Source organism: Pseudonaja textilis, chromosome 1 (assembly GCF_049901715.1).
Source record: "Pseudonaja textilis isolate UNSWEBS1 chromosome 1, rPseTex1.2, whole genome shotgun sequence".
Lineage (NCBI taxonomy): Eukaryota > Metazoa > Chordata > Lepidosauria > Squamata > Elapidae > Pseudonaja > Pseudonaja textilis.
Genome location: NC_141990.1, coordinates 308,117,186 through 308,141,304, shown reverse-complemented (window position 1 = coordinate 308,141,304; position 24,119 = coordinate 308,117,186). Strand labels below are relative to the sequence as shown.

Sequence of the window (24,119 nt, the reverse complement as noted above, 5' to 3'; positions counted from 1 at the left end):
AACTGGATAGAAGCATTCCTGTCAAACAGACAACAAATGGTCAAAATTGGGAGGGTCCTATCAAATTCTGTACCTGTCAACAGTGGTGTCCCCCAAGGCAGTGTTCTAGGAACAACTCTTTTCATACTCTACATAAATGACCTCTGTGATCGTATCAAGAGCAACTGCGTTCTCTTCGCTGACGATGTAAAGCTATTCAACACCACAGACAATACTGCTACCCTTCAAAAAGACCTTGACTATGTATCAGAATGGTCAAACAAATGGCAACTTCAAATCTCAACAAATAAATGCTCTGTCCTACATATTGGCAAAAAAAAGTCAGAAAATAAGATACAGGCTGAATAGTCAAGACCTTGTTGATGATCCAAACTCTGTCAAAGATCTTGGAGTACTCCTCTCTAATGATCTAAGTGCTAGAGCCCACTGTAACTACATAGCCAAAAAGGCATTAAGAGTTGTTAACCTATCTTACGTAGCTTTTTCTCTAGTAATAACTAGAACATGCAAAACATTTGCTAGACCAATACTCGAATACAGCTCATCAGTCTGGAACCCACATTACGTATCTGATATTAACACAGTTGAGAAATATTTCACAAGTAGAGTTCTTCACTGCTCTACTCGTTGCAGAATACCTTATGCCACCAGACTCGAAATTCTAGACCTAGAAAACCTACAACTACGCCGCCTTCAGTCCAATCTAAGTATAGTATATAAAATCATACATTGCAATGTCCTACCTGTCAATGAATGCTTCAGCTTCAACCATAACAACACAAGAGCAAACAATAGATCCTTCTCAAAGTTAATCGCACCAAACTTGATTGCAGGAAATACGACTTCAGGAACAGTGGTCAATGTCTGGAATACTCTACGTGACTCTGGTTTCTTCCCCAAACCCCAAACCCCAAAAACTTTAACCTTAGACTGTCTCCTATTGACCTCACCCCTTTCCTAAGAGGTCTGTAGGAGACGTGCATAAGCACATCAATGTGCCTACCATCCCTGTCCTATTGTTTCTTTTATTTTTTTATTTTTCTTACATGTATCCATGTATTCATAACTATGTTTTTACTTATGCCTATTATCTTGTAAGCAATTGACAAAAATAAATAAAATAAAATAAATAAATAAAATGTTATATGAAGTCTGAATCATTTTGAGTCAGGACTCCGTAAACAATTTTCTGTGATACACCTGCACTTGGATTTTGATAGTTATTGCGACATTGAATCTGTATCTGGTGAAGTGAACTTATGATTCACAAAATATTGTGTAATAATAAATATGTTGCTCTTTAAAATGCCCTCAAAACTTTTTATTGCTGTGCAGGCAACTTCCTGTAATATGCCTGCTTTTCATTTGCAGTACACTGAGGTGGCTTGCAAATACTTTAGTGATAAATCTGGTAGGCCCAACACCTCAGACAAATACTGGATTTGGGAAGACCTTCAGACATGTTGGATTGGGTGAGCCAATTGAAAGCAGAGAAAAATGAGTTTTTAGGAAGTATGGTAGAATTAAATGTCCTAGAGCTCATGTGACAGATTGACTATGGTCTAGAGGTTGTATATTTCATAATCATAAAGTTCCATGTATTGTCATCTTTGTGTCAAAGCAAGACCTTATTTATTTACTTATTTCCCGCCTTTATTATTTTTACAAATAACTCAGGGCAGCAAACATATACAATATACCTTCTTCCTCCTATTTTTCCCACAACAATAAACCTATGAGGTGGATTGAGCTGAGAGAGAATGACTGGCCCAAAGTCACCCAGCTGGCTTTCATGGCTAAGGCTGAACTTGAACGCACAGTCTCATGGTTACTTGCCTGGTACCTTAACCCAAACCAAACAGTTTTTAAAAATGGGAGGGGGTTTGGACATTGTATTCATATTATCTCTCATTTGAGATGAGCAGCTAAGATGAAACTCTTTTGCCAAATTTTAAATGGTTATGTTGGTATATGTTTTGTATGTTTTGACATTTAATTTTTAACTACCTTGAATAGATGGATAAAAATAGAAACAAATAATTTTGTATATTTTCCCCTCCTATCCCCATTCCAATATATGGTTTAGCAAGATATTAATTTGAAATTAATCTTCAGGCTGTGAATGAAATCCTTTAGGGAAAGAATGGTACATTTATGAACATTTGCCTTCAAGCCCTGGCAACAAATGTCTAGCTACATTTTAAATTGGGATTCATTCTAAAATGGACTGATGAAGGATATATCATTTTATTCCGCTGTCCTTCATTCCTTTATTTTCTATTCTCATCCAGAAAAACCTTTCTTATTAACATTTTATCACAAGCAAGCTCATGGCACCCAAATGTATTTGCTATAACTTGGCTTGTTTTGCAAATGCATACACAAAACCTGAGTTAAATTGAATCCCTGGGCTATGCAAAGCAAATCTTAAAAATAGTTATTTAAAACCACAATTTCTTAAACTGCAGCGCTCAACCTCCCTACCGTAACTTCTCTTCCCCCACTAATATTAATTCCCACATGATGCGGACTGTTTGACAGCAGCAACTCACGAATGTTCATCCTCCAGTGTATTTGGTGTGATGAAAAACAGGGATCGTGTGCAAACAGACCTTTTTTGTTCAATATGGCATCCTGAAAATATTAGCTTTTCATGGGGCGGGGAGGGGCGAGCAACCACCAAGTTTCTAACCTTCAGGGCTGTTAATATTAGTGTTACTTGTCAAGGAGGAGCTGAGTAACATTTCCAGAGCTTGGTGCTTCAAGGCTTTCTACAGCTTAATTTTCTTTTCTAATTATAGTTCATAGCCTTTATTTAACTCGCCACCTTGGGAATGATGGTGCTTCTCAATCCAGCTGAACAAGCACCTGAATCATCTGTTGTGAACTGACTCAGATACCTTGACTAGCAATCTCAAGCCTATTATTCCCACCCACCAAGGCTCTGTAAGATGTCAGGGGAGAGTTTGCAGTGCTGATTAGTCAACGCTGCTGGTTGAACCTGGGAACTTCTGTATGACCAGTATATTAAGTGCTTTGCTGTTCAGCTTAGGTCCTCGTTTGTACTTTTAAATTGCGCCCCCCCCCCCCCCAATCTAAATGTGGCTTTTCTTCAAGGACATATTTTTTGGCTAAAAGACAGTCTTCTCTCGAGTGTAAGAGAAAACCTGGACCGGTTTTGTGCCGTGGATATACAGCCTCTGCTGATTGATCCTGCAGCAGTTCTGTAAGGCTGGGTTCTGAACGTCCTCCTCATTCCCATGGTAACGGACTGATGTCACAGCCCGAAGGACGTGATTTCAGTGCCTGGATGATGCCTGGGTTTTGTTTCAGGTGAAGTGCAGGTGGACTTTTGACAGGATTGAAACTCCAGGGATGGGATGGGAGTGGAGTGGGGCAGTTCACCTCGCCGGTGTCAGCCTGCTTGCATAAACAGAAGAGAAGTGTGGTGCATGAATCAGCCGCTGCTTTTGCCTGCCTGCTGACCGACCTTGAAGAGGAAATGACCTGCTGCAGGTATTTCTTGTTTGGATAAGTGTTTTGTTCTGGCATAGCAGAGTAAAGGAAGGGCAGGGGGTTCAAACCTTTTCTTTAGCTCTCCCCAGTTTGGTACTCTCCAGGCAGTTGGGTCAATGCTCCCGTCATCCCAAACCCAGAGATGGGCAAAGGCTGTTCTAGCACGGTACATATTTTCCACTTGCTTTGGTATTGTTTTTCCAGTGTTGTGGCCTCATTTGAATGTATCCCATTGGAATCATTTCATGTTTACTGAGCCACGCTCTTCCCAGCTCCCCTCCTCCTTTCCCCCCCACTCCCCTTTTATTCATTGGAAAAAAGGGAACTCTGGTCATATTTTCCTATATCCTATGAGCAGATTCCAAGGTTGTGGAACAGCATCTCCACCCATTTAATTTGGCTGCAACCTTTTGCTCCCATGAAGGCTGTGCTGATTGTTTGAAATCTCACGGTATATATGCTTTGGCATGCCATGAAGGGGGAACCTATAATCATGCTGCCTATTGTTGGCTTGCAGAAGTGGCTACAAATAAAAAGGGTGTGCAGCCTTAGGGCCGCTGAAATAATAGTGAGGTCCTATTTCCTCCCCCCATCCACTCTGAAATGCAATTTCCCATAAGCAATCCCATTTGAGGGATTTATTTTTAACTGAGAAACGTTAGGGCTTTCGTCTCACCACGCCAGCTTGAAACACGTGTTTCCTTTCCTGTGAGGTTTTGCTATTTTGCTCCGTCCTTCATTTCTTTGCTCCTGTGTCCAGGAGAGTTCATGGGTGTTTCCCGTGCTTTTATTTGCATGCTTTCAAAAAGTACCCAAATCTTATTGTTTCATTGTTGTTTGCTCCGATGGCTTCTTCTTGCAAACAAGCACATTATAAGATTAAAATAGCTTAGTGGTGGTAGAACCTTTTTTTTTAAATTATTGGAGTTTAGCCCAGAACATCTATGAGAATTTTGCTGCCATGTATCTCCGTGCTTTCTCTAAGTGCTTGCTTGCATACCTGGCAGTTTTATCAAAACTGATACAAGAAAACGTGCTCCTGCAGTGCCCACAAAAATTGCTGCTGTGTGTTATTTTGCTTGAACAAACAAGCCCTGCTTTTAGGTGAATTATTATTATTCATTTTATTATTCTAGATATGGGGCTCTCCAATCTTGCAACTTTAAGACTTGTGGACTTCTACTCCCCGAATTCCCCAGCCAGTTTTGCTGGGAGTTGAAGTTCACAAGTCTTAAAGTTGCCAAGGTTGGGTACCCCATTCTAGAAAACTAGAAAAACGGTAGCATTGAGTCTTGGTTGAGAGTAATTGGCAGTTTCACTGATCAGCCAATGAATTAGTAATTCTATAGGCTAATGTGTTGTGTTTTGGCAATTTTGTACATTCCAAGCTAAATATATGGATGGATTTTCTGAAGAAGGACCTCTAGGTTTTTAATGCTTCGAAGTATTGAATGATTTGAGGAAAAAAGAGCAAGAGATTATGGGAGAAAATTAATTATCAGGGAAAAGAGAGAAGTAATCTTGATCCAGATATATTTTCATTAGATATTTTTTAATAGGATACTCACTGACAATCCCCAGTCCCCACTCTCCCGAGTTTCCTCAAACAAGCAGCACAATCTTGATTTTTTAAATTTAAGAAAACCAAGAAACCGAATGTGCCAAAACGAAAAAAAAAAAACCCTTGACCATTTCAAGCCTATTCTCTCTGGCAGAAAATAATAAAAGTATGCTTTTTTTAAACCGCCCAAAGACAAAAGCAGTGGTTTTTTAAAAATTTCTTGTATGACAATCCTTGACAGAGCCTGGCTATTATGGTCACAGAGTTGCCTTACTTAATGACTCCCACTTCTGCTGTCCCTGATGCAGTTTAGTAGTTCCTTGGGTGTGGGTGTTATGCCAGGCCTCCCAAGGACTCCCCCACCCCCTCTCCATGCTTGGCTTCCCACCGCTTGTGGTCCCCACAAGTTTTGGACCTCCTTTCACACACACCCAGGTCCCTGCAGGTCTTGGTCCTCCTTCCCACCCCACCGGGTCCCCCACCTTCTGCCCCCTTACCCCAATCATCGTTTGCACACTTAACCTTTAAAAGATCTGGAACTTGCAACTGGGGAAAGAGGGCAGGCTGCTTCATCCCTCGACAACTCTGCTGGTCACATTGCTTTGTCCCAGAAAGTGGCTAAAATTCATTGCAGCCGCTCCAAAAATAGCGCCTGCTTCCAAGCCGGATTCATGCGACCTAGGAAGGACTACCTACTGTATATAGAAGAGCTTCCTGACCATGAATAAAAGTTTAGCTGAGGTCCTATACATTTAGTTGTCTGCTGTGCTCACCTCATTCTGTCTTAAGTTTGGGTTAATAACAAATATGGGTATAAAGGCTGTTATGAAGCACTTCAAAAATCTATTATAGATATTTTGCTAACTAGAAGCCTCCCCATTTTCATTTTCCAAATACAAGCTTTTTTATGCGAATCCTGCATTTGATTTGATTCCCATGAAATCCCTTGCATACAAGAACAGTTTCTAAATTTTAGAAAATTTTACTGGAAGTACAAAAATGGATCCAGATTTAGTTACACGTGGAACAGCCCCTTTGAAATCAGTAATTATATCTATCTTATATCCAGTTGACTGCAGTGGATCTATACAAAAAAACCGATTAGATCAGATTCTAGAGCAGAATATTCACCTTTTAAATGACCATACTTACAGGTACACAGTTAATGCTGTTTTATTAAAAAAAGTCAGACTTAAGTTAGTTGTTTCAAACATTACAGGTTCTTAGATATTACAAAGCATTTAATGGTTGTATGTGTTTAATACAGAGATACACAACCTGATGCTTTGGGTTTTAAATATTGTCAGGTGTGGGCAGCATACCTAATGGCAAGTAACTATGGAAACTATTTTAGAAAATGTGAGTGGGAATTACAGGGTTGCCTATCTCTGGTTTTCTGTACAGGTAGTCCTTAACTTACAATGGTTCATTTAGTAACTATTCAAAGTTACAACGGGATTGAAAAAAGGGACTTGTGAATATTTTTCACACTTATGACCACTGTAGCATCCCCATGGTCACGTGACCATTCAAAATTCAGATACTTGGGAACCGATTCATATTTATGAGGATTGCAATGTCATGAGATCACTTGATCACCTTCTGTGTGACCTTCTAACAAGCAAAGTCAATGGGGGAGCAAGATTCACATAGCAACCATGTTACTAACATAACAACTTCAGTGATTCACTTAACAACTGTGGCAAGAAAAGTCATAAAATGGATCAATACTCACTTGACAAATGTTTCACTTAAGAATCAAAATGTTGGGCTCATTTAGAGAATTTTAGAGAAATCTGAGTGTTTAGCCTTCATGGGTCTTTTTTCCGCCCTCAAGAAAAAAATAAAGCCACATTTTTATAGACAATGTATTGAGTCATTGGGGTCACCAAAAGAAAAAGAGCTGAAGGGACCACACGTTGCTCCTGCCACAATACAACTTTACAAACTTGAGAGGCATCCTGTCCAATCCCATACTATGTCCATGCCTTTGTAAAGAGGAATTCATATGTGTGTGTGTGAGGGCTCTGTGTTGCTTTCAAGAAGAAAATCTTGTATATTGTATAATTGATGGCAGTCTGGTGCATTGCTTTGCCTCTTTGTTGAACTTTTCTCAGTTCTTCAGGGTGTGATGTGAGTCCAGTGACTTTCCAGATTCCTGACAGTATGAACTGGGAGGATCTGTTTTGAGTAGCAGTAATAAAAACAGCAGTCCCCAGCTGGAAGTTAGTCAAATCTCCAGTATCAGCACTGTGAATGCCAAAATGGAAAAAAACAAGTTTCTTAGGCTTGTTTTCTCTCCACTTCTGGGAGGAAAGACAGAGAGGATCATTTGCTTGACATCATGAAGAATCTTAACGAGGCAGTGAAAGTGTTTGACTTTGTACGTGTAGCCTCCATTGGCAGTAATAAAGCATGGTCCGAGATGTAGTTCAAATAGGAGTTCCCGTCCTGGAGGTAAGACCTTGGAGAAAGCTGACTTTTCTCATCCTCTTATTTAACAGGATGTGTAATAAACACATTCGTTCATTCGTTCACTGACTTGCTTAGTTACCAGGGTTTATGTGCCACTAAACATTTGATAATTCTCTTCTTACAGTGAAAGGTTAAATACAATATAATAAAATAACAACACTAATCACTAATAATAACAAAAATTACTAAGAGAGAAACTAAGGCCCCCAAGAACAAAGGCATCTAGGATTCTAATTCTAGATCCCCTCCCAAGGCTTTTTTTATAGGCTATGGTTGGTGATTCATTATATGATGCAATGAGCTAACTTAGTAATTGGCGTGAGCATTTTGTGCAAACTTCCACTATATATGTGTGAAGATGAATTCTCCCTCTGCTTGCCTGTAGTCCCATTCAGTTCAGTCTTCCTCAGAGTATGTGAAAAAAGAGCCATCTAGGACAGGGGTCTCCAACCTTGGCAACTTTATGACTTGTGGACTTCAACTCCCAGAATTCCTCAGCCAATGCTGTCTGCGTGCCCTCCCTGTGCTCCATTTTTTCCTTTCTGAGCCCCAGGGAAGCATTCTGGGAGCAAAAATGTCCCCCCGCCCAGGCTTCCCTGAGGCCTAGAAGGCCCCAAAACGGAATGCAGAGGGGTGCTGTGTGCCCTCCCTGTACTCCATTTTTTCTCTTCATGATCCCCAGGGAAGCCTTCTGGAAGCAAAAATGCCCCCCCCCCCAGGCTTCCCTGAGGCCTAGAAGGCCCCAAAAATGGGGGGGGGGGAGGTTTGCTGCCAAAAAAGAAACCATGCCTACCCAGTCACATGGCCATGTCTACCTAGCCACGCCCAAAGAATTGGCTGTTACAAAATTTGAATCCCACCTGTTGAATCCCTCCCTGTTTTTCCTCATTAATATCTCTATGAGGATTTGTAGCCAGACCATATTTTTTGGGAAACATTCTGTTCCAGCCTTTACCAACACGGTTCCCTCCAGTTCCCCAAATTTTGAAAGCTTGCTTTAATGTGGCAATAAAAATTGTAAATAGGGAGTTAATAGTCCTACATCTAGAAGGCCCAAGGCTAATCTGGCTGGTCATTAACAAAATTTTGGATTACATGAAGTTGCTGGATCTGGCTTTTTCCCCTCTTTCTCGCACAGCAAAAGTGCACTGTTTCCTCAAGCAGCCAGTATCAGGGATAACACCCGAAAAGAAGTAGAGAAAAAAAAGGCTAAGTGATTTTTAGATTCTTTAAACCATATAGTCATTTCCTTCTTTGAAGAAAATTAAAAACATTGGTGTCAGCTTGCTGTTTCTGTTTCAGTCAAAGCCTGTGATCTTTTTGGGAGTTGTGCAAATTGTCGTTTTACTATCTTTGTTTCTTAGCATTCTATAAGCTTTGAACTTAGTTAAAATTGAATCACAAAGAATTCAAGGTCTGCTTGAATGGCCTGTCAGGTTAAGCTGCTTTAATTACCACAACAGATAGACTTCTGAGTTTCCTAGTTGGACATCTTTGATTTACCACATCAATCTGCAGTTACTCCCAATGCAGTCTAATTACCTGCATCAACAAAAATTGCACTATATCTTTGGGACTAAAAATGGGTCATTCTTCTGAGACTAGACAAAGGCTATTAAGATGGTTTCTCAAACAAACCATTTCTTATATACTAAATTACTTTTTATACAGAATAGTTCAGCAGGAGTTAACATTCGACAGAACAGATTTTTTAAAGGTGTACTGTTTGTTTTTTTCAATGGCGACAGTGCTTTGCCCCTGAAGCCAGACACATTTTTTTTTAAAAAAAAGGTTGCATGAAGATTGGACACTTTGCTGTATGTTCAACCAAACTCTATCCTTCTCATCCATTTTGCATTTTGATGCAGTGTGGGTGGTCATGTCTTCTCCCATCTCATCAGGGATCCTCCATTTTTATACATGACGATTCAGGCTCTGATCATCCAGTTGCTCAGTCGCCCCCAATCTCATTTTTCAAAATTGCAGTATCCTGTGGGTGCCTTGTTTGAGTGCAGTATTCCACAAAAGAGTTTATTTAGATTCATGTTTAATTTTTTTATGCCAATTTGATTTTATGAATTGTTTCTTCAGAATCATTATGGAGTTTTCTTATAGCTGTTATATCACTACTTTTTAAAAAGTGTGTTGTTTGGTTTATTTATCATTTGTAGAGTGACCAATTTTAACTTGCATGGTTTTGTTAGAATTCTTGGATTTTGTTAAAAGCAATGCTAATCATACAGAAACCCCCTTCTCCCCTTTAAAAAGCTTTAAAATGCAATCTACACCCAGATTGCTACTATTGTATACATGGATCAAATGTAGTTCTGCTACCCTAAAGATCTGCTGAGCAGCCATTTGCTTCAGGGGATTCTTGCATGGCTTCCAATATCTGGGATTGTGGTTTTTGAATTTGCTGACATCAAACTGACTTCTTCAGGCTGTTACTGTACAGCATTACAGAAATATCAGCATCTAATAAGGAGTACAACTTCTTCCTTTAAGCAGTCATTGGCTGCTTTTATTGCTCAAACTTGTGGAAGCCTGCTTTGATGTGCTTATTAATTAGATTGATCCAGCTTTTTTCCCCCTTGACTTTTGTTTTTTGCAGGAAGAACTAGCAAGCCTGACTCATAGATTGGTGCAACATAGATGTACTAGAGTCATCTGTGTTTGATATGCCTCCACCTCCAAGCAACTCCATTTTGTGATCCTTTGATCACTCCATTAGCATTTGGAGTAAAAATATTTACAGTGTTTTCTATGCTCTATTTTCATTTTCCTCCCCTTTGTCCTAAAAAGTGTCGAAGAGCAGTGCGCTTCACAAGGTTAAGCACACCTAGTTATACTTAAGCCTTTTCAAAACCCCTGAAAAGTCAAATAACGTCATAGGATAAACATTTTCTCTGGCATTCTAAACATAGAAGGATTCAGAAGCCCTTATAAAGTCATATGACCTCATCAGTGAAAATGTGTCTTGGATACAGAAATGCCGACTGGCACTACCAGCAGGAAAAGTGTTTGTAGAATATCTCTGGCACTAAACTTTGTGTTATTGTATGTTGTGTGGAAAACACCTCTCTTCTTTGGAGAGGAAATTAAGCAGGAAGACTCATATGTGCTATCTCTGTGAAACAGATGGGATAAAATATGCAGCTTTTCATGATAGAAGCTTAGCACCCTGCTTATACAGATCAGACCAATTTTGCTTTGTTTTTAATAAGTGCTATCTTGTTCTTTGTACTCTTCTGTGTAATATTTTTCTTCTATCTCTGTTGTGTTCAGTTTTAAACAATTGTGTCTCGGTGCTTAACATTTCACAAAGTTTTTTTACTCTTTGAAAATCACTTATCTACTTGCATTGGAACACTTTTAGGGAGAAAATACTGGAAAATGTGTGTAAGCCTTATTGATTGTGACATAAAGCACCACAGTGAAACAGAAGAAAGAATTGAGGCCACCATGAATACACAGTTGAAAGTACTCAGAATAGGTCTTTAAAAAGAAATAGCCACCTTGTCACCTCCCATCCTCAATGGAATGTCTCTCTGAATTTATGCAGATATGTCACTGTTACGTGGACAACCACAATTGGACTGGGTCTCACTTGAAATAGTCCAATGCTTTTTGTGCTATCACTGCCTGGATGAATTTGCTGAGCTGTAGGACATGGTCAGCTTCTTTTGAGGAATCTATTGAAGAACAGGGAGTGGATGCTTTCGATGTCTATCTATGGAGATTCTCAGTCATCGTGTTGTTCCAAAGTGCTTTTTCAAAAGGCAACTGGACTTTCTTTGTTTTCTGTGAAGACGTTTCGCTAAGGAGTTTCTTCAATTCTGAACTGAAGAAATCAAGATCACGTAAGGTACTAATACCCCTCTATAAAGCCTAAGTAACACCACACCTAGAATACTGCATCCAGTTTTGATCATCGCTCTATAAAAAAAGATGTTGAGACTCTAGAAAGAGTGCAGAGAAGAGCAACAAAGATGATTAGAGGACTGGAGGCTAAAACATAATGAAGAATGTTTGCAGGAACCGGGCATGGTTAGTCCAGCGAAGAGAAGGACCAGGGGAGACATGATAGCAGTCATGGCTGTCACAGAAAGGTAGTCATCCTATTTTCCAAGGCACCTGAAGGCCAGACAAGGAATAATGGATGGACACTGATCAAGGAGAGATTCAACCTGGAAATAAGGAAAAAAATCCTGACAGTGAGAACAATCAACCAATGGAACACTTGCCCTCGAAAGTCGTGGGAGCTACATCAGTGGAAGCTTTCAAGAAGAGACTGGACTGCCATCTGTCAGAAATGGTGTAGGAAATGCTGCTTGGGCAAGGGAGGGTTGGACTAGTAGATGACCTACAAGGTCCCTTCCAACTCATTATTCTGTTGTTGTTATTATTATTCTGAAATATCTTCAAGGAAAAACAAAGACAGTCCAGTTGCCTTTTGAAAAAGCACCTTGGGCTTTCTATGTCTCTGCACAGCATTGTTCTTAGGATACATATTGGGTGCTGCTGCACTATCAGTTAGCTTCTGGTATAATAGTGAAGCCCAGGGACTGTGCTGGTCAGGACGCTGCTGCTGTTGGGAGAGCAGAGTCTCTAACCTTTTTAGATGCTGAATTGAATTGAGTACTTTATCTGCAATACAGAAACTCTCAGTGTACATCCAAAACAACAACAACAACAACAACAACAACAACAACAATAATAAAATCTATTGTGACATAGCTGTCCTCTATCAGGAGCTGCTTCTTAGAACACCTGCCAGTTTCTCAGCCTCTTTTTTTTCTTCCAAAGTCCACTTTTTGTGCGAAGCCTTTGATTCAGCCCAACACCCCATTTGCACTCTACCAGCACTCAGTGTGTGTTGCCAACATTCAGTGGTAAAAGTAGCTGAATGTTAACAAGCAATTTCCATCCATTTTTCAGGATTTTGGACAGCTTTACACACGGGAAAAGGAGTGGTTTGCAAGCAGGAGGCCTCCCCGTCTTTGCCTTTAATAGCTCACATCCCATCCATGTTACCTTTGTTTTTCCTTTCAGGGGCAATAGATCATGTCTGTTTTTCAACATGCGTTAAGTTACACTCCCCTGTCATCTCCAGCCAGATAGAATTACAATTCAACACATCAGGAGGACAGCACATTGGGGAAGACTGGTTCAGGGTTTCCAATAAAGGTTTGCCCTCCAGGCTCATAGCAGTATCAACAGCTTTTGTCAGGGTCATAAATCATCTATTCAGCTGTGGAATTAATTATATCACTCATTTTATTATTTTTTTAATGCAAACATTTTGTCTACTAATTGAAGTTCTCAGGGTGGATTTAATCTGAAGAAACTTGAGGTTTTGGCAGAGTTGAATGGCATTTGCATACTTACGTATTGTTTCACTGTGATCCTCTGGGACACCCCCCCCTCCCCCTGGCAGCCAGATGAGCTATTTGAAATGGAACAGCTTTCTGATTACTAAGCCTGATTTTTTTTATCCCATGCTAACAAAACAGCAGAGAATTTTGATAAATGCAGCAAAAAGTCCTGCAAGCCTGAGCATCTGTGCTTGGAAGTAACTTCTGTTCAAATCAGTGGGATTCGCCTTTAGCTAGGAGGGCTTTGAGATGAGGTTGAGTGGATACATAAGAAAATGGGATAGGAAATTTGGCACATTTAGCCAAGAATCACCTGATCATAAATGGTTATGGACATGCAGATAAGCAAAAAGTGAAGATTTGGGGACTCAGGTCAGTTTGCAAGGATTTCATCTATTTTTTGTTATGTCAATTATTCAAAGTTGGTTTATAATTGGAAATGATTGCTAGTTAGAGATGTGGTGATTTGTGTGCTGAAAATTCATTTCCGATCATTTCCAGCTTGGATGGGAAAATAATTCTTGGCTGAAATTTTTCTTATTAACCCATTTTCAGATGGCTTAAAATTCTGCTTTCAAAAAGTTGGTTATTACAACAGTTCAAAAGGTACAGGTTATTCTCCCAACATACTAAGTTGGGTGGGTACCAAGACTAAGTCAGGAAAGCTGATTGCATCGACCATTTTGAGAGTTTTGTGATTGCATCAGGTCTACCTATGATAAACATTGGACCAGATCACAGCGGCTAATGAATTTTGGTTGGCAGGCCATTCCCACCCTTACTTTCCTGTTGTTTTAGCTGAAAAGTTATGCCACTGAAATTCAGCCACCCTGCCCCTGAGGTTTAGCAGATTGATCTACTGTTAAATGCTGATTGTGACATCTGACCACCAGGTTTTCCCTAGTGAGAGCTAAAGAATAATCTTAACTCACTAATCTGGTGTGCATATCACACTAAGTCACAGGAAAACAACAACCAACACAAAGTGGCTCCTGAACACATCATTCACCAATAGCACAGATTACAAGTAGTCCTCAACGTATAACTATTCACTTAGTGACCAAAGTTACAACAGCACTGGAAAAGTGACTTATGACTATCACACTTACAACCCTTGCAGCATCCTTTAGATCACCTGATCAAAATTTGGCCTCTTGGAAACTGGCCTGTATTTATAACGGTTGCAATGTCCTGAGGTCATGTGACCCCCTTTTACGATTGCCTGATAAGCAAAGTAACGGGGAAGCCAGATTCACTTAACCGTATCACTAACTTAGCAATGATTGACTTAACAATTGTAGCAATGAAGATCGTAAAATGAAGAAAAATTCACTTAACAACTGTTTCGCTCAGCAATGGAAATTTTGGACTCAATTATCATAAGTCAAGGACCATCCTGTCCCCCATGCCTGGGAAAATATCCAGGTCTGCAAGGTTTTCTGAAGGGTGAAGAGAGTCAGGACCAACTGGACTTTGGTGATATGGTATTTCAGTGAGCAAGCTCAGCTACAGAAAAGGCCTCCTTCCTGCAAGATGACAATCCCCCATAGATGGGACCTACAGCATGCCCCCCCTGTGCAACCTAATGAAATGGATAGAAATGATGAGGATAAAGTAGTCCTTCAAATATCCTAGGCCAGTGCCGTGCAGGCACTGACTAGTCCACAGCATCTATTGACCAGGAGTGGAAATATATAACTCCTGTAAGAGTTATGATGGTGGTGTTTTGCAGCTTCACGGTAGCTTTTAGTCTTCTGTCCTAGAGATGTTTCTTGCTGAGTTCCAGTGTCCTGCTGCTTTGGATTCCTGAGATAAAGGGACAGAATTGACATTTCTCCAAAGCATATAAAGTGACACACTGATGCTGTTTCATGGGGATCCATAGTACAATTATATTGATGTCTGTTTGTTCGTAAAGAGCTGGATTTGCTAAGGTTTACATTAGCCTGTATTTTTAACAAACATGGGGTTTGGTTTCCACCCTTGTGTTCTGGCCACAAGTTCTGTGTTTGCTTCAGATAAATTTCTAGGCTTCTTTCCAGGTGTAAGTGTAGAGGCATCAGTACAAGTTAGCTTAAGTCTGTGTTTACAATACCCCACCCAAAACCAAATCAATGGAAAAATATCCCAGTCAGGGCTAGTAGAATAAGCTACCCTATGTAAGCAACCAGAAATCTCCATTCCCCATAATGATGCTTTGTAGTCTGGTAATGAAATGTCTCTAAGAAGCTACCTTGAAGATTTATTGTTGTTTCACTCCAAAATTCAATATGCTGGGTAAAATGTTAAAAGCCAGCATTGCATTCTGAGAACATTTACAATTTTGATGTTTTCCTGTTTTTATTTCTACCCAAATAACTATAGAACTAATTTTAAAGGACCATTATATTGTGAGATCAATTCTTTCTTTTGTTATTATGCATATTACAGTATAGGTTTTTATGGTGTATGGCTGCATTTGTGTATGTGCATGTTACTTAAACTTTGGACCCTTGCAAATCCGTCATCAGAAAGTCCAAAAGAAAAATGTGATTACCTGGCATAAGAAGTAAGTTTTTTGAAAGCTGCATAAGTCCTGATGCAGATGAATAACAGGTGATTGTATGCACACATAGCCTTAGTTATAGTATACACCCCATAGTTGGCTGGATTCACACTCCATGGTTTGCAAATTGTAACACACATAAGAAACCATCTGATTGCTTAGCGTTTGTGTTATTACTTCTGCAAATAAATCTGTGTCCCTTCTGAATTAGGTCCGTCCCCCCCCCCCGAATACTGGCTGAAATACTGGTGGGTTGTAAATGCTTTACTAATGGAAGCCTGATCACATAATTTTATTTCTTCCCTATGGTTTTTTTAGGTGTCAAAGACCCAGTTGGCTATTGCAAGGGGCGAAACAAACTGATGCAAGAGCCCTGGCAGTGGACTGAGATGGATTGGCTGTGACAACCTGCGGCTGGTGGAGGGGGGGGGAGTGGGGAGAGTGATGATGAAGAGTTCCTGCCGAGCTGGCCTCCACCGGGAACTGCTGAGTTCTGCATCCTCCTCCTTCTACCCAGTCAAACGGTATGGATGCCTGCCGTGTGCCTTCTGTGGCCAAGTGAAACGCTCCAGAGCCTTCCGGCTTCTGCTTTGGGAATCACTTTCCTATTTGTTGCAGTCATTGGCTAAGAAAACTAGCGTGGGGATGTCCCCAGGGAAGCCTAGGTTTATAGGTTGCATCCCTAGCAAAATGGCAGGGTTTGATTTACAATGCACGGTTTGTTTCAGAAATAGAAAAGGAAAGATCAGGCTGCTTCTGAATGGGACGTAGGAACCCATCAAATTATTTGAATTGTTTAAATACTGGATATCCAAAAAGGGATCCAGCAGCAAATGAACTGTCATATAAACCAGCACCTCTCAGCTTAGCAACTTTAAAGCGTGCTGGCTGGGGAATTCTGGGAGTTGGTCCGCACATCTTAAAGTTGTTAAGGAACACTGATATAAACCACAGAGGAATTCTGGGAGAAGGTGAGGTTAGCAACTTTAAGCTGTATGGACCAACTTGCAGAATTGCCAACCCACTGGAATCAGCACCATCAGTTGTAGATTTTGCCACAAAATCAGTTGAGATTTCAGGAAAGCTCCTTTCACTCCTTTGGACCTTCCCTCTGGAGTCCTGGTGCTGTATAAACAGTACTAGCATCCCACTTGCCTCTTCAGCCTGGGATCTCCACATCCGGGAAGGTGGGATGAATACTTACATATACATGAGTGCAAAGTAACATGGTTCCTGATAAGCAGCTCACTCGCTCTGGACCTCAGTTACTCTGCACGGCTACCTGTTCACAGCCTCTGTGGCTGCCAAAGATGCACCCACTGAGGCAGCATAATTTCCTTTTTTAAAAAAATAAGATATTAAATAGACATGCTGAATATTCACTACTCTAAATAAAACCAAACCTCCAACCCTTCAAAAAAACAAATTTGCTGTTTCTTCTCATTATCTGTCTCTGTATTTCTTTTAAGTATAACAGGTACCTTAATCCTGCTGAAATCTTAACAGATCTATTGTATTTGTAATCTGAGAAAATGATGCTACCAATTTTCATGCTTGTAGCTTTCCATCACACACAATAGGAAAAAAGAGAAAGAATTGGGCTACGTAAGGACCTTTCCATATGGTTTATCCATTCCTGCTACAGTGATTTGCACTTGCAGCCCAACCCACAATGTAAATGATTCCAAATTTCATAAAGCAGTTTTAATCCTTAAATTCATCTTTACCCTTAAATCAGCAATTTTTAAAAAGTGTATCTCTTCTTTCTCGCTCCCTTTCCCCTTTCCTCTTCAGAATAGCTGGAATGCACTTAAAGCCCTATCTCAAGTTACAGAAGAAAGAGAGATCTTTTGAAATAAACCTGGACTCTCCACGAAGCCCACCCATGAGCGAACAGAGATTGGCAAAAGATGAAAAACCTAGGAATCCCAAGCCAAACCTTTTACCCAATCCGCCTCTTTGGAAACCATTGGGGAACCTCTCGACCAATACACTCTGCAGTAGGAACAGCAACCAAAGCCATGTGGAAGCACCCAGGGTCAAAGAGAAGAGAGCTACCCCGCCTGCCTCCATCCATCAGGGGGAAGAGGAAGAAGGACTGCTGGATATATGGGCAGTTGTAAAGCCTGGGAACACAAAAGAGAAAATAGCCTTTTTTGCAGCCCAGCTATGTAGTGACACCCGAGTATTTTCCATGAAGAACAAAAGCACCTGGGACATAGATGGACGAGCAACCAAACGCCGGAAAAAGTCACTAGATATCAAAAAGGCCAAGATCCACTTGGAAAGGATGAGAGAGGCCAATGCGAGATGCTACCAGCCCGAGCCATTTGCCTGCGGCATTGAACACTGCTCTGTACATAATGTGAATGATGGTGGTGAGGGGGGGTTCCCTGGTCGGCCATTATCAGTTGTCGAGATGGTTGCTTTCCTGGAGCAAAGAGCAAGTGTTTTGCTGGCCAGTTGTACCAGAAACTGTCCCAGTGCCTCTGCTGTGCCCAGGTTTGCCGGGCAACCTAAAGTTGCCCCTTCTGCTCCTGGATTCTTTTCTGACTTCAGGGCTTGCGAGGTTCCGTCTGAAAAGCCACCCTGTGGCAGTCACAGTGTGGAGCAGCAGGCTGAGCCAGTACGTGTCTTGGAGATGGTTGCAAAGCTTGAATCGGAGTGCCTGAGGCGCCAAAGTGAACGTGAAGTGGGGAGCTTGTCTAGAAATAGTAGCTTCCGGCGGAATGTAGGGCGAGTGCTCTTGGCAAGTGGAATATTACCAGAGAACGAGTCTGACAAGGTATCATCTCTGGTCCTCCACCAAGAAGAATGTAATGGTGAGAAGGTGGGGTGGGGATCAAAGCACAATGGTTCAGTGGAAGATAGTTTATGGGAAGGTCCATCTTCTGGCCAGTCTTCCTTTGATGATTCTCTTGAAGGCAACCATGATCTTCAGCATGTGCAAGGAACCATATCTGTCAACTGGTATGATTCTCAAAACGCCACTGAGTCACATCCCTTGAAGTATTCAGAAGCTGTTCAGATAACTCCACATTTCTTATATAACAAATCTTCAACTGAATGTACACCAAAAGAATCCCTAGATGTTCCTAGTTTGAATGCAAATGTGAGAGTGAGTGAATCCCTAAATATTAGCATATCTGCCAGCAAGTTAGATCAGAGTTGCAAAATCCCCCAATCTTCTGATTTGAGCTTTGGTGAAGATTCTCTTCCAGGAAGACTTTTCTTGCTTTTATCCAAATGTGAAATCTCCCAAGAGTGCCTGCAGTCAGTAGAGGCTCCTACGGAGGAATGTCCAGCAGGGACCCAAGGAAAGGAAGCTTCCTCTGCTGACCAAGTTTGTATGAGAAGCCATGTTTTAGGTGACTGCCCTGATGTTTCCTCAGAGAATGCACTGCAGATCCTTGACTCATCTCATCTAAAGAGGCAAAGGTCTCATGACTTTTTGGAAACCAGGTTTAAGATCCAGCAACTATTGGAGCCCCAGCAATATCTGGTCTTCCTGCCCCACCACATTATGGTGAAGATATTTGGCTTATTACCCACCAAGAGTCTGGTGGCACTCAAATGCACTTGTGGATATTTCAAATTTATCATTGAGTACTACAATGTCAGGCCAGCAGATTCACGCTGGGTTCGTGATCCACGCTACAGAGAAGACCCTTGCAAACAGTGCAAAAAGAAGTACACCAAGGGTGATGTCTCGTTATGTCGGTGGCATCCCAAGCCCTATTGCCAAGCTTTACCTTATGGGCCCGGGTACTGGATGTGTTGTCACAGATCCCAAAAGAACGTCCCCGGATGCAAGTTAGGCCTTCATGACAATCATTGGGTCCCCGCCTGCCATAACCTTAATCGTGCGATTCACAAGAAATCCAGGGAAATAGATGAGGACTGCTAGCACATTCTGCACGTCTTTTGGGAGCCTCAAATCATGGGTAGGAGGAGAATTCCATGCCTTGTGATGTTTACACTGTGTATAGTTTGTGGGTGATTTTTCTTTCCCTCTTCCACAGGGCTACGAAACTGCACATACTTTAAGTCACAAAGGCCTTTTTTACCTTTTAGAGAAAAGATTGTGTTTAGCCCACCCGTGTACATAAGTGCTCTAGAGTAGCTTCATCTTGGGTGTCTGACAGCCAGTTGAACAACATCAAAGTGCGGCAATGCAGTGCCTCAAGTGTTTGCGGCTACAGTCCTGTGTTTTAAAAGTGTCTCGTTTTCAAATCTGTATATCGTGTATAAAATATACATTTATATATATAAATATATATAAATATATATTAACGTGGTTTCTGAAAAGAAACTCTAAATATGTAAAAAAAAAATCAGTCTTCAAAAAGGATGGTTTAACTGGACAACCTTAAAACTAGACTAGAACACATATGCGGTAGGTTATATTTGAGGGTGGTAGCAGGAAAAAGAAGACTCTTGTCACATAGCAGGAGAGCTCCAGTCTATTGCATCCACCTTACCTTGGGGTTTTTTTTTTTTACTTAATAAAATGTGCGTTCTAAACCTGTCCTTTTATCTTTTTTTTTCTTCCCAGTTCTTAAAAAAAGTACTTAAGTACCTAGTACTTAAAAGAAATTATTTGGGCATTAAATGTGTATTTTGTAGCACATTATTGTTTTTCTTTTTTTAAAGGCAGCAGGTTCTAATATCAAAGATATGAAAAATGAATATTACAGATGTTAACTGTGCTTGATGAATTTTGCAAATCCTAGAAAATTTTATCAGCCGTCACAAATTAAACCTACACTATTGTTTTTCAGACATCAACAAAGTTTTCTTGAGATTGCTAGTTTGCATAATAAACATTGACCTTGATCAAATAACATACTACTAACCTATACTTATGTGTATTTACCTACATATTACATAATTTGTATGGTGCCAGTTTCAAAATAAACCTAGACTCTTCTCCAGATATAACTGGTTAGTAGGAGAGTCTGGGATTTAATCAGTAACAATGGCAAACAACTCAATCTTTTACTAAAAGCAGCTGCTTACCTCACAAAGCAACTTTCCTCATAAATCATATTTTGATTACTGAAGAGCAAGATTTTTGTGCTTGATTCCCTTTATAATCAAGATCTTTTTTCAGGCTTCAGTCTGTGTTTATTGTAATCTCCTTGGTTAGTTCTTCCTGAATAAGTTGTTACTCTTATGGAAAATTCATGAACAAAATAGTTAATTTTAAGAAATCCTAAGAAAGTCATGAAAGCAAATAAGGACAGCAAGGAATAGATTTATCCTTAGCTTGAAGAATTCCCTTCTTTCTCTGGATTCTACATTAGTCAATATGTAGCAATAGCAGTAGCACTTATACACTGCTTTACAGTGCTTTATGGGCCTCTCTAAGCGGTTTACAGAATATTAGGGCATTGCCCTCAACAATCGGTCCTCGTTTTACTCACCTCAGAAGGATGAAAGGCTGAGTCAACCTTGAGCCTGGTGAGATTTGAACTGCAAAAGTAGCATGAAGTAGCATGTAGTACTCCACGCTAACGACTGTGCCACCATGGCTCATATATGTAGTCCTATATCCTGAACAGTGGTTTAATTGCTTAATTGAATTGTTTAATTTTCTACTTAGCATAAAAAGGAGATACTACAAATATTTTAGAGCAGTGTTTTTTGAACTTGGCACCTTTAAGAAGTAAAAAAAAAAAAAAAAGCAAGATGGGAAATCCCATAATATATTTCAGAAAGATTGGTTAATTTCATGAATTGTTACGTGCTCTGCAAATTACACCTTCAAGATACTGCACATTAAAAAAAACCCAAACCCTATATAAGCAAAAGATTGAAATGATTTTTACTGTTCATACATTTGAGGCAAAATTTTTATATTATTTTAAAGAAAAATACACTCAGAGAAATAGAAAGCAATGTTTTATTTGTCAGTACTGTGTTCCTTTTAAAAAGCCACATAGAGATAAATGGAGAAGTTCAGAATAATTTGAGAATTTCAGCAATGAAAATAAACCAAGTGTAGAAATCCCTTAAGGAGAGACAACAGCTCAGCTGGCTTAAATATTGGGAAGTGATGGGAGAAGATTTTCAGTTAAGAGAGGAAAATATAGGAGAAATTGCTATGTTCTTAAGGGAACCAGGCAATAATTTCTAATCTGAAAGGGTAATGGGAACCTTAATTTTGCCATTATCTCCTGTTAGGCAGGGGATTTGTCAACTTTAAGGTTTGTGGACCTCAATTCCCAGAATTCCCCAGCCAGCCATGAGGAAGTCCCCAAGTCTTAGCAAGGTTGGACACCCCTGCTCTTAATGTTTTGTCAAGAAAACATAGGTTGGTATCCTGCTTTTTGGAGGAGGCATCCAGACTTCATTTTGAAGAGTTGGGTTCAATTTGGCAGCCGAGAGCCGAATCAGAGATTACAACAGCTGGGAAATCTATTGTATCAGGGCAACACACACCTCATTGCATTGAACAACAAAACCCTCTCTTGGTATTGGTGCCCTTGCAGATCTCTGTTTCAGACGAAAACATATTTCAAGTGTTGAAGGGTTAACATTTTACAAACTTTATCACTCATAAAGGTGACAGCATCTTCTCTGGTTTTGGGGAGTGTAGATTGGGAGCACACTTCCTATGAAAAATGAAACGGCATTTTAAGCCATAGTGGGGGGAAATATTTATCGTCATTGCACGTTGTACAACGAAATCAAACACCATCTTCAGTGCACATTATGACCATGACCATGATCATGAAAATAAACAAACATCCTTCACCCTTCACACATTGAATCGGAAACCCCGACACCACACCAACACTGCACCATACAGCAGAATTCAAAAGAGCTACTGCCCCAGGATAGAAGCTGTTTTTCAGCCTATTTGTCCTTGTTTTTATTATTCTGTACTGTCTGCCAGATGGTGATAGTTCAAAAAAGGGGGGAGGGTTCCCAGGATGAGATGGATCTTTGAGAATGTTTTGAACTTTCTTAAGGCAGTGGGCACTATAAAGGTCTTCCAAAGAGCTCTTCCAAATATTTCTTAAAAATGGACAACTAATGGACAAATAGCCACCAAACAGCATAATTGTTATGTGCCATCCAGGGTCACCTCTTGTGAGATGGGCAGTCATAAATTTGATACAATGGAGCTCAACTGGAATTATTCAGATTGAAAGCTCTTTACCAGCAATATGGTGGCCGTCTTATGACTGTTATTTTTCTCTTTGTAAATCTTTTCTTTTTTCTTGGTCAGTTGCTTTTATTAGATCCATGTAAAATAAGAATCTCTTAAAACCAATCCCCAAAAAGGCACTTGATAGAGAGGCAACCAGACTTGCACTTTTGAAATTTCATGGTAGTCACTTATTTGTGGCTAGTACAATAATTAGACAACCAATTGAGAGAATTGGTATCGTTCATTAAAGAACTGAAATCAGTTTCTTCACCATTTTTGTCCTAAGTTCTTGAGGCAGCTACTCTCTTGAGGCAGCTACTCTCTTGTGTATTTCCCATGCATATTACTATACCTACCACCCCATTTTCTTTAATTACTAGCAGGAATAGGATTGTGATGTTGCTGAACTACAGGACATAAAGCTAGAACAAAGATGACTATATACAGTAATCTGCATGTATGTGTGTATAGGCATGAGTAAGGTTTTGAACTGGGAACTCTCACTTCTACAAATCTCAGGTCACCCTTAGGAAATAACAGAGTTGGAAGGGACCTTGGAGGTCTTCTAGTCCAACCCCTTGTTCAGGCAGTGAACCCTGTATCATTTCAGACAAATGGTTGTCCAATCTCTTTTTAAAAACTTCCAAAGTTGGAGCACCCACAACTTCTAGAGGCAAGTTGTTCCACTGATTAATTCTTCCCACTGTTAGGAAATTTCTTAGTTCTAGGTTGCTTCTCTTCTTGATTAGTTTCCATCCATTGTTGCTTGTCCTACCTTCTGGTGCTTTGGAAAATAGGTTGATCCCCTTTGTGGCAGCCCCTTAGATATTGGAACACTGCTATTATGTCACCTCTAATCCTTTTCATTAGACATATCCTATTCCTGCAATGCTTTTTCTAGGGTCTCAACATCTTTTTTACATTGGGGCAATCAAAACTGGATGCAGTATTCCAAGTGTGGTCTTATTATAAAATGATATTAACACTTCATGTGATATTGATTCTATCTCTATTAATGCAGCCTAGGACGGCGTTGGCTCCTTTGTAATATTTAGCTTGTAAAGTTATTTGAAGAAAGACCTACATGGTTTTCAATTTGTCATGCAGAATAGCACATTCTAGGTAAGATTAAGGATTCATTAAACACACTACTGCCTGCCTAGGACCACTCAACAAGTGTGGGTCAAGCTGGCAGGAGTAACAAACATTCCAGAAGATGGGGTCAGAAGGATCTTGACAAACTTGGAACACTAAAGATAGACTTGAACCCTATCAAAATGAAATTCAGTGGTGAAAAAGGCTATACATTTAGGCAAGGAAAACCAAATACCCAGGTACAAAAGCCAACGTAGTCCTAGGTTGCATTAACACAGATAGACTCAAGATCATGTGAAGTGTTAGTACCACTTTATAATGCCTTGATAAGATCACATTTTGAATACGGCATTCAATTTTGGTCGCCACTATATAAAAAAGATGTTGAACTTT

The 24,119-nt window shown here is 40.2% G+C and overlaps 1 protein-coding gene across 9 annotated transcripts in view; it reads left to right on the top strand.

Annotated features, from left to right (window-relative positions):
- The window catches only part of FBXO34 (F-box protein 34), a 65,466-nt gene extending 45,473 nt beyond the window's left edge, over positions 1 to 19,993 (top strand). For 8 of the 9 annotated variants that reach the window (XM_026698697.2, XM_026698696.2, XM_087922426.1 and 5 more), the window contains 2 exons: positions 15,791 to 15,996; positions 17,267 to 19,993. In XM_026698697.2, the coding sequence (XP_026554482.1) occupies positions 15,917 to 15,996; positions 17,267 to 19,379 (2,193 nt within the window). In that variant the 5' untranslated portion in view covers positions 15,791 to 15,916 and the 3' untranslated portion in view covers positions 19,380 to 19,993. Of the gene's footprint in view, positions 1 to 3,289; positions 3,517 to 15,790; positions 15,997 to 17,266 lie in introns of those variants that run through there. The other variant, XM_087922423.1, reaches the window with a different exon arrangement.
- Positions 19,994 to 24,119: the final 4,126 nt, after the last annotated feature.